This window comes from Nicotiana tabacum, chromosome 5 (assembly GCF_000715075.1).
Source record: "Nicotiana tabacum cultivar K326 chromosome 5, ASM71507v2, whole genome shotgun sequence".
NCBI classification, from domain to species: Eukaryota; Viridiplantae; Streptophyta; class Magnoliopsida; order Solanales; family Solanaceae; genus Nicotiana; species Nicotiana tabacum.
In genome coordinates this window covers 39,416,871-39,430,881 of record NC_134084.1, presented here as the reverse complement: position 1 = coordinate 39,430,881, position 14,011 = coordinate 39,416,871, and the positions used below count along the sequence as shown (strand labels likewise).

Here is a 14,011-nt window from a genome sequence, read left to right as displayed (position 1 = left end):
TTGTCATTCAAAGATCTGCGCATTTATGTATAAAATTTCATGAGTGGTGCACTACAGAATAATGCAGTTTGGAGATCAGTTGAGCCATACTCAATGTTGCTCCCATATTTCCTTCACCGTATTGGTTTTTGGGAAACAAAGGAGAATCCTATGAGAATCCCCGCCAATGATCCTTTTGAGATTCATGTCGTTGATGGGTTGCCAATACAAGATAACATGTAAATTATTATTGAATATTTCTGATTCTTATTCATTTTTTGTATATGAATTCCTATTTGGATATTATCCTAACTTTTATTCAATTTTTATGTGCTACCTTGTATGTAGTGATTGTGGTGTTTATGTTGCTGCATTTGCTGAGTACATCATTCAAGGCAGCAGTATTCCTAAAGCTATTAATATTGATGGGATACGGAACCGATATGGTATATTGCTATGGGATTATGGAATAAAGAAACAAAAAGGACATACAGCTAGTGATGATGAGTCTACTGGTAGATTGAAGGATCAGATAAAAAAGGATAACAAGAAAAAGAGCAAGCCACATTTCGTTGTTGATGACAAGTCTTTGAAGGATAACAAGAAAAAGGGCAAAACGCATGCCGTTTGTGATAACAAGACTTTGAAGGATATCAAGAAAAAGAGCAAGTTGCATGATGTTGGTGATGACGAGACTTTGAAGGATATCAAGAAAAAGGGCAAGTTGAAGGGCAAGATGAAGTAGTTTGGGATAGTTTAACAGAAAATGCACATGTAGTTTTAAGATGAAAGTAGTTTGGTTCTGATATTGTCTATGATTGGATACAGTTGCATACTTATATCATGTTTTATGCTTTTTGTTTGGGATGTCTTTGAACAATATGTTTGAAATGCTAATGTTGAATATTACTTTTAATTGCGACTTGTTGTGTAGTTTTCCGTTAATAGTGAAATTATGAAAATTTCAAATTTTGTGTAGTTTTGACTTTTCTACAGTTTTAGTTTTGTAATTTATACAGTTTAATCTGTTTCGATAGCTTTTGCATTTTCGACAGATTTTGCAAATTTAGCTGGTGTTGCTAAGTTGCTACAGGAAGTTTTGTGAATGATGTTTTGGGGGCAACTAACTGTATATAAACTGTATAGCGACAGTCTATTTTGTAAAGTGATATCTATTTGTATATATTTTGGATTGTCACATTCTATTGTATGTAAATTGTATAAATATACAATTTCTATTTTGTATATTTAATTGGTAATCCCTAATTTTTTATAGTTTTTGTATAGTGACATCTATTTTGTATATTTTTTTGTATAGCTATAGTTTATTTTGTATTTTTTTTGTATAGGAACAAAATATTACATATAAATTGTATAGTGACAGTCTATTTTGTATATTTTTGTATAGTGATAGTCTTTTTTTGTATATTGTCATCTATTTTTTATATTTTTTTGTATAATGACATCCATAATAGTATTTGAAATAAAACTTCTACCAATACTTTCATTATGACAAAAAGTAGCATCTTAATTCATACATCAGAGAGAATCTGATTGCAAATCTCATTATTTTCCCAATATTTTAATTGTAATATTCAAAAGAAAAAATGTTACAAAATACTAAATCAATGTAGTAGCATCTACTAGTTGTCTTGAGCATTCCTACATGTTTTTCTGTTATGTCCTTGTTTTCCACACAGTCTACATGTAACAGTTTCAGTATACAGATATTCATAAAGTTCCTTGCGTCGCGACTTCGTCGGTCTTCCTGGTTTGCCCTTCACTATCGGTGGTAGGACCACATTATCTAACACCTCTGTTGGAAGGTCCCATGTAGTTTCATCAGGAAGTGGATTAACTAACACTTCACATGTCTTATTGAAGTATTCCTTGGTGTAATAGGTAGAACAATATTTGGGTGCTTCCATGTATGTGTAGTCCAATACTGCCATAGCATGTGGACAAGGAATCTCATCCACTTAAAATCGTTTGCACGAGCATTCTCTTTTTTGCATGCAGACTATGTTCCGCCTTGTTCAGCATCCATTACTACATATACATAATCGATTGAAGGCTTCACCTAAATTTAAATAAATATCACCAGTAAAACTAAAAAGGGATATGACAAGTATTAATGCATTTTTGTCAAAGTATGTTACTCCGGCGTATGAAGTAAGACATGATAAAAGAATATTTACCGTCATCTTCTGCGACAAATAGCTATTTTCCTTCAGTACTTCATGATATTTTTTTCCTATGCCAATAAATGTACTCATTGCAGTCATTCTATTTGTATTATTCCATTCCATAACTAAATTCATCATGTAATCTAGCAAACTCATGATTGGTAGCTCTCTTGCCTCTCTGTTCCTTGCATTGAGTGACTCGACAATATTTGAAGTCATCACCATGGATCTATTAACAGTGGAATGCACTATAGACCACTTTTCATAACCAACTTAGAATAGGTAACCCCTTACCCTCTTATCAATGCTATCCATATCTTGCATGAGGCGATTAAAATCTTCAATTTTGTATGCTCTGGCCATTGCAAAAAATACTTCCCTCAGCCGGTCATAGTTCTTCTTGAACTGCTTCTTTATGTTATTCCAAAGATGAAAGATGCATACACAGTGAGATACCCCTGGATACACAATTAAAGCACTCCTCAATATGCTTGCATGACGATCCGATACGATGCACATCATTTCCCTTTCCCCAAAAGCCTATCTAAACATTTCAAAAAAACCATTCCCAAGAAACATCATTTTCAAAATCTACAACTGCGTATGCTAGTGGAAAAATTTTACCTGGTTAAGCAAATAAGAAAGCATCCACATGCTATTTTTGTTATATACAGATAAGAACTATATATACCATATATAATTATTATACGAGTCTGCAACATATTCACCTGCCGCATCTTGTGCGCTAGTTGTTAACATTGTTCCTCTGTGTGATGATTTGATGAATGTCCCATCAACCACTACAATAGGGTAACAATATTTCCATCCTATAATTGATGCATTTAGTGCGACAAAAACATACATGAAGCGCCCGTCCTCTGATTTATGTAATATTGTGACAGAACCAGGATTTGTCATATTTATCATATACAAGTGACCCGACAGTTTTCTATAAGATTCACGTGGTATCCCTCTTAGTAGTTCAAGTGCCTTTTCTTTTGTTCTATAAGCTTTTACGTAACTCATTAATCCCATACTGTTGTTTCATGTCGCTCATGATGTCTGCCGAAGTGTATATTGTTTTTGGATTGACATATTTATTGCAAATCATATTTGCAATAGCTGACGAAGTAGCATGACGTTGTGAAAATAGTCTACTTATCTCTGGGCAAGTGTGAACATCATTGAACCGTCTAACCTTGAAGACATTTGATTTGTGTAGACTTGAAGATCTAAGACTCCATTTGCAACTTTCATCCACACATGTAAGACAGTACCTATTTAAAATATAGTGTTATGATAATGCATTTCTTCAGATTTTTACACTTGTGTCTCAAATAAACAAACAGTATACATATGCAATCTCACTATACAATAATTATACATTTTTTATACAGATCAGTATACCAAGAAATACAGAGAAGTGCAATCTCACTATATAATAATTATATATTTTTTATACAGATCTGTATACAAAAAATTACAGAGAAGTGCAATCTCACTATACAATAACATATACTCCCTCCGTTTCAATTTATGTGAACTCATTTGACTGGGCACGAAGTTTAAGAAAACAGAGAAGACTTTTGATCTAGTGGTGTAAAATGAGGCACATATATTTTGTGTGGCTATAAATCATTGTGTAAAGGTAAATTATTTCTAAATAAAGAAAGGGATCATTCTTTTTGGCACGGACTAAAAAGGAAATAGGTTCACATAAATTGAAACAAAGAGAGTATTTTTTATACAGATCTGTATACAAAAAATTACAGAGAAGTGCAATCTCATAAGTAGAAATCATACCTTGTTGTAGATGATCTATCCACTATAAATTGACATTTTTCTCGTATTGCGTAGTGCTTCATTACACTAATGAGAGTATCTTTGTCCCATTACAACTGACCTTCTGCAATTTCTTCATGTTGTGGATTGTTTATCATACAATTTCCCTTTAATATCTCAATTTTGTCTTCCTTTACATGATTATCCATCATCTCAACAATATTAGTTTTTATGTACTTCTTCTACGTTCTGACATTGTAAACCAACTGAAGTTGTTGCGAGTAAGTTTCCAGCTGAAGTTGTTGCGAGTAAGTTGCCACCCAAGTATGAACTTGAATATGAGCATTCAACACTTGAATACACAGTTTTCAATGTTATGCATAATGGATATTCAGTGATATCCAGGTTTTTCTTTTTCATCTCCATATACAAGCGCACACGCATATCATTATATATTGGAATTGCTATATAGCCATCCTTCACTGTATATTTTATCTCCATTGCACTCGTAATTGAATCTCTACCCAATTGCTTGTATATCTCATCAACAAAATAATCATAGCTATAGTCCGAATTGATCAACATGCCATTAACAAGGAAATTAACAAATTTACTCTCACTTACCCATTCACCACTGTATTGAAGTAAAATCGGAATCAAAGTTGGAACGGTAGTTCCAACATTCACAATCTCCATAGACATTAATTGATTTTGTCGATTTTGTATCAATTTCACAATTTAAGAACTAAATCTCAACTCTATTAAGCTGATTGTAGGCAACAATTATGCAAAAACTTTGAATTTCAGTGTGAATTTTGGGAGCTCTTCTCTGGATTTAATCTTCAGAAACCCTAGAATTTTTTTTTTCACAATGTGAATAATTGGGCGACTTTTATAGTGTTTGGAGGTTGAAGATCCCATACTGAACGCTTGAATTTAGGATACAAAATCGATTAGGACTGCTTTCCTTTTCGTTTGCGTTAAGCGTATAGTTTCAGCCTTTTCAGTTGCTAGCCTTTGTTATTGTTTTGAGGCTATTACTTGTAAGGGGTTATTTTGTGACTATCAGGTGATATAAGTTTGGCCCTAGTGGCTACAAATGAAGTTTGCTCACTAGAATATGGATCTGTCTTGGCCCATTTAAGAAATGATCAATCAGATTTTTTTTGGAAATCAATTAATTTATCTATTCTTTCTTCTTCTTTTTTTCCTTACTCTTCCTTTTTATGTGTCCCCACTTACTCTTCACATGACTGAAATCTCCAATCCAGGAGTTGGCGTAAATGTACGTTGCCACTAGAGCAAACCTCACTAATTGTGGGGTAAATGATTGTTACAACTTATTATTTTTAGCATATTTTGGGGTAGGGGCAAAGTTTATGGGATAAATGATTGTTACAACTTATTATTTTATTTTATTTTATTTTTGCATATTTTGGGGTTTGAGAAGGCCCGACTAGATAAAAAAACAAGAGCAAAGATCACTTTTAGCCAACGGTCGAAATTATTACATCTGGTAGCAGTAAGTATAAAATTTATATAATTTTTGTATATAACATAAAAATATGCATATATATTTTGAGAGTACTATACAACGCCATTTTTCAAAAAAAAAAAAAGAAGAGAGAAGAGAGCTTTGTGTTAATCGAACTTTGCACCTATGTATTACAAGATACCAATGAGCTGCTAAACAATTTTATTATAGTTCAAATGGTAGCTATACTAATATTCATTCCCTACAAATTACCAAAAAAAATTATTCTTTTTTTTTTGCTAGGAACAAGCATTTTATTTATTTAAAACATAGTTATTACAAGGAGGGGATGGAACGTATAGTTCCAGTGCCCCTCGAGTCCAAAAGTAAGTACGGTAAAACAAAAGGTGGGGGTATCGGGGGAATCAAAAAGGAGAACATCAGTAGGTTGTGGAAGACTAAGCTTCTTTTTTAAATGTGCCAGCGCATCTGCAACAATATTACCCTCCCGGTAGATGTCGTTGAGCTGTGGCATACATAAGTCACGCAACATCAACCTGCAAGCATGAAAGAGATGTGAGTATTTCAGAATACCTTGTGGTAGTAGTGTGATAAGTACCTGCGAGTCTGTTTCCACTATGAGCGGTAGCAAGTTGTTGGTAATAGCAATTTGTAATCCATGAAGAAGGGCAAGTAATTCCGCTTGTAATACTGTTGTGTGGTACAAGGATTTTGAGTAGCCAATGATCCATTGTCCTTCGTGATTACAGATTGCTCCTCCTATGCCTCCACATTGTGTGGATGGGTCGAAAGCACTATCGATATTGAGTTTGTCGGTATGCGGATGAGGTGTCATCCATTTGACTTGGACCGATATGTGTGGCGAGGTAAGCATGTTCAGCTACTTGGGTAGCGATTGTTATATGGTTGATTAGACGTGTATCATGGTTAAAGAGATTATGATTACGGTTCAGCCAAATGTTTCATATGATAAATGGAGCAATGTTCCCTAGAGGAATATTATGGGGATGGGGGAGGGAAGATCTAAGGTTAACTGAGGTGGTGGAGGTACATAGATGTTTTATCCATCGGGCATGGTTATCCTGTGGTATGGGTAGATGGAAGTATTGCCAAATATGAGTGGCGGGTGGGCATACGGTGAAAATGTGTATTAAATCTGCGGAAGGGTAAGGGCAGAAGGTGCATTGTGGGCTGGGGGTGATGTTGCATAATGCTAAAAGTTGCCTAGTGGGCAAAGCTTGGTGGAGAAGAAGCCAAAAAAAATGTTTAATCTTATTAAGTGTAGGAACGTTCCAGATCCAGTAATGTTGAAAGGACGTGGGTGTGTGAGATTGATTAAGGATGAGTAGTCGGTAAGCTGATGATGTGGAAAAGTGACCGTCAGAGGTAGGGTGCCAGTGGGGTGAATCGTCGGTAGTAGTGTCAAGGTTGGGAATAGTGTTATGAATAAGTTGGTGAATGTGGGCCGGGAGGTCAAAGAAGAGTAAGGTGAGATCAAATGTTGGTGGTGTAAAGATGTGGTTTAAGGTGAGCGATGTTTCATGCTGAAGAAGGGGGCCTTGGATAAGCTGTCTCAAAGAGAAATGGGGTGAGATCATTCCAAAGATTTATTTTTGTACCAGATGTAATTGTCCAGGAGGTACCTTGTTGGCATAAGGGTAGGGCTTTTGTTAGGCTTTTTCAGGTGAAGGAGTCATGCGATTAGTTATGTAAGCTCTGGAATGTGGTGGAGTGGCACGAGGCGTACAGTATTTGCCCTGCAATATTTGAGTCCACAGGCTTTGAGGATTATGGGAGAAACGCCAGACAAGGCTGGTTAATAAGGCGATATTTTAGGGAAAGTTTAGGGTAGTCCTAGGCCACCATACTTTTTAGGCGTAGTGACTGTGTTCCAATTGAGTAGGTGTAGTTTGTGGTGGGTAGGGGTGGAACCCCATAAGAAATTACATTAGATTTTATCAATATTTTGGCGTATTTTTAGAGGTAGGAGTTGATTTTGCATTGCGTAGGTTGGGATTGAATTTAAAACGGATCGTATAAGAGTTGCATAACCTGCACAACCTGCCAAATTGAGAAATTTAGTTTTCCAACCTTGTAAGCGATTATGCATCCGATCAAGTATATACTGGTAATCAGAAGATTTGGGATGCATTTTAGGCATTGGGAATCCAAGGTATTTGCCGAAGGTGGATGCATTGTGGATGTTTAGGAAAGTAGTTAAATGGGACATAGTTGCAGGAGTTGTATTACTGGAGAAGAGGAGTTTGGATTTTGTAAAGTTGATTCGTTGGCCAGATTGGTCAACAAGGTGGTTGAAAATGTGCAATATGGAGTGAGCGTTAGCAGTATTTGCCTTTGCGAAAAGGACAATGTCGTCAGCAAATAGCAAATGAGATAGATGGGGGCCCTGTCTTGATATTTTAATGGGAGTCCATTGTTTTATGAGGACGGCTTCCTCAATCAGTTGTGACAACATCTCCATACAAATGATAAATAAGTATGGTGATAGTGGGTCGCCTTGTCTAAGTCCACGAGAAGGCAGGAAGAAAGGGGTAGGCTTGCCATTGACTAAAATAGCTATGGATGAGGTAGTGATGCAGGACATAATGAGTTGTATAGTGTGTGACGGAAAATTGAGTTGACATAGAGAGTAACGAATAAAGGACCATTCAAATGCGCGTTCTATTGACCTAAAAAAAGTTATTCATTCCCTGCAAGAAAACAATCACGGAGGACGGTCCCTGTTGGACAATAAATACTTGACATTTAGAACTTGGTCCTTCCATCACGATAATTGAGTCTCTATCTCATTTCACATGAAGTGTATCCAAACGATAAATCTTATTTCGTAAGAATGTCCTAATTTTAGGTTCTAACTTTTAAAGTTCTTACTTTTAGTTTATTATACTTTTGAAATTATAATTTTAAAATATAATATTTGTTAAAAAATTTAGTGTTTATCACATATATGCTCATGTTCCCCATCGAAAATTGCGTCCTGTTGAACCCGTATCTAATAAGCTATATCTACCACTACACATATGTCAAATATGTGTCACCTAAGACCTACATCCCTTCCCTCTCCTCGGTTCTACTAAAAGATGGTAGAGATGTAGATGAAGACAAGATGCTCAACTTTGCTGTAATGGTTGTGAGGAGAGGAGAAAACTGGCTAGATACTACGTTTGTCATTGCACTTGTGTATGATTTTGTCATTTAATATCATGACAATAAACTATTCAACTGCATCCAAGATTTTGCTTAAAGACAAATTCAACCTCAGACCATCAGCTTTGCACTGCAGAGTATTAACAGGACAACATTCACAGAAACAGCTTCTGCAGCTGTTGTCAAGAAAGAAGCAGACACCAAAAAAAGCTCAGGAACTATAGCAATGAGTTAGCTTCATATACATGTCATTTTAAGCCAAGAGGCCAAAGGACACTAACATATATACCTGAGTTTGTATATAAAACTTGTTGTCCCCTCAAAAACCTTCAATTCCTTTATAGTCAATTACCCCAAAGATGCATGTCGGGACATGTCCTCCATAGCAGCTTTTTCACTCTTCTTGGGCATTATATCAACGTGAAAGTTATATTAGCTGAGAAACATACTCCATAGCTTCCTTGCTGACGGGCAGCGTACAAACATATGATTTGAACTCTTCTTCACTTCCTTTACACGTGAAGCACGGGACCATACCCCATTCCCTGCAATTTTGACCTTGTTAAACAAGCTTCGTGTTCTGGCTATTTTAAGAGGTCCACTGTTTTTCCAAATTATCCTCCAAGGCCATTGAGTTGAGCCATTCTGACTTAGGTTAACATTTTGTAACACAATCTTGTCATCCTTTTGTTGCCTCCACCTCCTTATATCTGATTCTAACTGGTAAATTGTGAGGCCTCAGTCTTTTGAGAAGTTCACGCGTATCCACAGTTTCTTCTAAAATTTAATTGCCACCCATCTTGCCACCAATATTATGCTACAATTAACCCCGGTTCGCTGCCAATCTGTATACTCACATTCCTCTGGCTAAAGTTGGCACATATATTGAATGGCTTGAGATAGAGGTTGTAGAACATACAACAAAGTTGAAAGCAATTCAACAGCTGCATGCAGCCAAGAAAAGACGTTGCAATTTATTGCATCTTTACCATGCCATAGATTGATGGCGCAGCTCTGTAGTGATTTGATCTACTAGTCCCCTGAAATCACCAGAGCTTCCAAACAAGTGCATCAGAACACCTAAGAAGTTTAGTTTTTGATAATGATAAAAATAATTTTTTTTTTTTTTTTGGAGTAGAATGCATCTAAGAAGTTTAATTTTACTTCAGATCTTCAAGATATCCAACAACGAACCAATTCCAACAGAGGGAAGGATGCAGGGAGCGAGGAGACGGACAAATACAGCTTAACGAGAGGAATATTACAACATTGTGACTCATCGAAGACAGAATCTCTAAAGGAATCTTGATCTAGCATCCTACAAAAACATCCATTCCTGTCACTGTCTTATGGAAGCTCGCTTTCCAGATGAATAACTCCAAGCAGAAGTGTTCGACGACAAATGCAACCCAACCAACGTCTCCAAATAATTCTTTTTTCTGTTTGACAGTAGAGGATAAATCCGAAATCTGCCTAAACTTTGACAAAAAATAAAATAAAGTAGTAATCATTTGAAAAAATAAAATATTAATAGATTCCCAACAAAAGCAATGGTTTCTGTGAAGTGTGAACATAAGACAGAAAGTTTTTTCAAGACCATAGAGGACTACTTAAAAGTTAAAACACCAAAGGTATCTATGCTTCTTCGAGCAACTACTATGCAAGAACTAACACTGTTTCCAATAGACTGCAGACTCGTAATCAGCTTTAACATTCTAGCTTAAGACATCACCATTATCAACTATTTCATACAAACATATCCAAGAGATTTCTTCCAACAAACAATTACACAAAGGTGTTTCTCTATCCATCTCTAAATCTGTAAATACCATTGAAACATGTCACACATAAAATAGCATTTAGCTGCCACAAAACAATCTCCACCTTGATGAAGAGCTTTATGACAATATGAAGAAACATGATAAATGTAACATTCCACGTTTCAGTTCAACATCCAAATCTGACTGGAATTTAAATGATAAGAAAGCAGTTTATTAATCGTTGATAACTGATAAGTGTCATGAAAGGAATAATTGTCAGCAGGACTAGTTATATAACGACACTCTTACAGCATCAATATTGTTTACCAACATTTAGTTGTACATCGAGGTTCCCACTATGCTCACATTTGCCTAGCTACGAATGACATCTAATGACTAGGCACACAATCATCAGCATAAATCATGCCCCTGATAGACTGGAAACCATAGCTTAGTCATCTGTATCATGCACAGCAAAAGGCCAGCAATATTTTTTGTTCTTAGGAGTCAATTGATTTGCGGACAAGTTATACTTTATACTTGTAACTCTTTTTTGGATAGTGGCGTCAGCATGTGAGCATCTTGATTAATTCACCGGGCAGGTTGCCAAAATAATTGTTTGTACTAAATTACTAATGCTAAAGCAGAGCAGCTCACACCAAATGTTGTAGCTGGGTTTTTGAACACGGGATCTCCAGGTTGAAGTTACACTTGGATCATAATGCAGGAACAGTACTACATTGACTAATCACTGGATTATCGTTTTTACTGTCTGATGTTTGGTTCTTTGTACCATATTTAGATACATGTATTGTTCAATTTAAACACGTGTTTGGTTCAAATTTGATATAAGATTTGTTACTGATAATACCCTTAACCTATATCAAAACTTTATTCAATCTAACATAACATTAGTTTTACTATCATACTTAAATCAATAATCAATCAACTACTCTTATGGCTAAATCAAGCAACAAGTTGTACATTTGATACTTTGACTCCGTGGCATATTTGCACATTCATCAATATTATCTAGGACAAGTTTGGCAAGGTGAAGTGGCAGGTTTTGGCAAGATCCTTGGTGCTGTGAAGCTAAGGACTATCACCAGACATCTTGCTTTTATGAGCGAATCTGTAGTAAATCGTCGTCTGTATGTATATCTAAACTCCTGCCAGTAATCAGTCCGCTTTTTAGTAAAAAGACTGGCACTAATGGAGTCAGTTCTCTGCTTTGGACTCGGCCCTTTGGCTACAGAATGAAAATTTTCGTTCGGCAATTTTGGCCTCAAGGATTGTAATAACAACAATGAATCATAAGCCTTATGAGTGGTTAGAAGGACTTCGTAGGATCACATGGGAGGGGTCTATGTGGCAAATGCCAATATCTAGAGGAAATGAAAGGAAGATAATACTAAAACACAGAACAAATAACAAAAAAGAGAATTGAGTAATCAGTAGTATCAGTAGTAATCAGCAGAGAAACTTTTCAATTGAGCTAATATCTAATTCACAGTGACTGAACCATTACACCAATTTAAAACAATACCTTTTCTTATCACTCCACAATGATTGTATACTGAGTGATAGAAGAATCATACCAACAAAGAAGAAATAATGTCCCCTTGAGTTCCCAAAGAAAATATTAGATCCTCTAGAGTTCGATCATCCAGTTATGCCTTCACCTCAACTTGCTTTGGTCCTAATTCAGGGAGCAGCAAACCAAGCCCATCCCTAGATTTAACATCCAAAGAACTCTCCTTTACATCCCGATACAAGGGATTTGATGTCAAAATCCTCAACCCTTTATCCCTATCAATCTCTAAAACCTCAGGCAATCCATTAGTACATCCCTTTGACATTCCTACATCAATCCTTATAGCTTGGTTATCGCAAACTCCATTAATCCCACTTTCTTGAATTGTATGTCCCATTATCATCCTTTTCGCTCCTGGAATTGTAGCAAGCACGTGTTCAAGAGTAGAACAATCACAATCCTTCGCCAACTCATGCGAAAACTTCCTCAACCAAACAATGGAATTCCTCCCCCTCACCAAATCCCTCGAAACTCTTCCCCTCACCCCACAAATCCAATCCCTCACTTCCTCATTCACATTCTCCAATCCATAATCCACATGTTTAGTCAAAAGTCCACCATGAACAAACACAGAATCACCAACAACAACAACTGTTTGATTCTTTCCCAAAAACCTCTCCGAAATCGGCCCATTTGGCCTTAATGCTGCAATTCTTGTTCTAATACCATCAAAGAGCTCCTGATTTACACCATGAAACTCAAAGGGTATCCCCAAAAATGGATCTTTAACACACTCTTTATCAAAACCATCACATAATTCTTTCATATCATTGCCTACGCAATACCAAAAAGCCCAATCTTGAAATTCTTGAAGACCCTCTTTAGTAACATACCTAAAATCACCATCAACATTCATAATCTCATGATTACCATTCATAGTAATTAAATTACCATTTACCTTAGCAGCTTCCCTTTTCAGTTTTTCAAGAAAATAAAGAATCTTTAATTCTTGGCCACCACGGTCAAGTACATCACCTATTTGAACAACTGTAGTGGACCCACCACACCACTTGCCATGGTCATCAATTAAGCCAGCAAGTTTAAAGGCTTGTTTGGTTTTTTGGAAATCACCATGTAAGTCACCTATTGCAATTAAACGATTAGGAGAAGGTAATATAGTTTGGTTTGGTGACGAAGTTATTGTTGGTTGTGGAGGTAAAAAGAGGCCTCCACTGACAGAGAAATCGACGAATGTGTCAACGAAAGAGGAGAAGATGGTTGGGAGATTTTGGCATGTTAGATTGGATTGTGACTCCATTGAATTGATTAAGGTTTTTTTTTTCTTTTTTTGGTTCGTAATTAGATGTTGAGAAATTGTAATTGTGGAAGTATAATAACGCTTTTGTTCGGAAACACTGGGAATCTGGGGACTGGGATTGGTGAGGTGACTTGACTTTTGGTTGACCTAAATAGCAAGTTCATCTTTTTTCTTTTCTTTTATTTTTTATTTTTCATGTGAGGTTTTCTTTTCTTTTTACAAAAAAAAACCCCCCTTTTTTAAATATTAGTTATTTTAAGAAATTAAATTTGTTTTAAAATTATAATATTCTTAAAAAATAAAATTATTTATTATCTTTTTTCAAATATATCCTTACTGCTTCAATCAATGAAATACTAATTGAGTGATTCGATTATAAATAATTAAATAGGATGCAGTTCATACAAGTACTCACAAGTACTCTAATTATTAAGGTTATTACTCTTTCCAATTCATAAGTGACCAATTTGTTTTTGGCACGCCTATTAAGAAAATACTAAATTCTATACAAAAATATCTAATATGACTAAACTATCCTTAATTAAATATTTAATGTGAGGAGTAAGAATTTTTTTAGGGATATGTACATAAGGGTAATTTTGTAAAAAAAAATTGAATTTTTTCTTGATTATATAAATGGACACTTATTTTGGACCAAAATAAAAAAAGAAATTAATCATTTATTGTGGACCAGAGGGAGTAAATATCTTTCTTGATAAGTGTGTAAAAATCATACTCCCTTCTACCCACTTTAATTGATTTTTTAGCTTTTGATTTTTCAAATATCAA

At 35.6% G+C, this 14,011-nt stretch overlaps 1 protein-coding gene across 1 annotated transcript; it reads right to left on the bottom strand.

The window, feature by feature from the left end:
* Positions 1–11,796: 11,796 nt before the first annotated feature.
* On the bottom strand, positions 11,797–13,344 carry LOC107827344 (shewanella-like protein phosphatase 2). Its single transcript, XM_016654443.2, has one exon. The coding sequence runs from the start codon at positions 13,220–13,222 to the stop codon at positions 12,041–12,043; it is 1,182 nt and encodes a 393-aa protein (XP_016509929.1). The 5' UTR covers positions 13,223–13,344; the 3' UTR covers positions 11,797–12,040.
* Between the last annotated feature and the right edge of the window lie 667 nt (positions 13,345–14,011).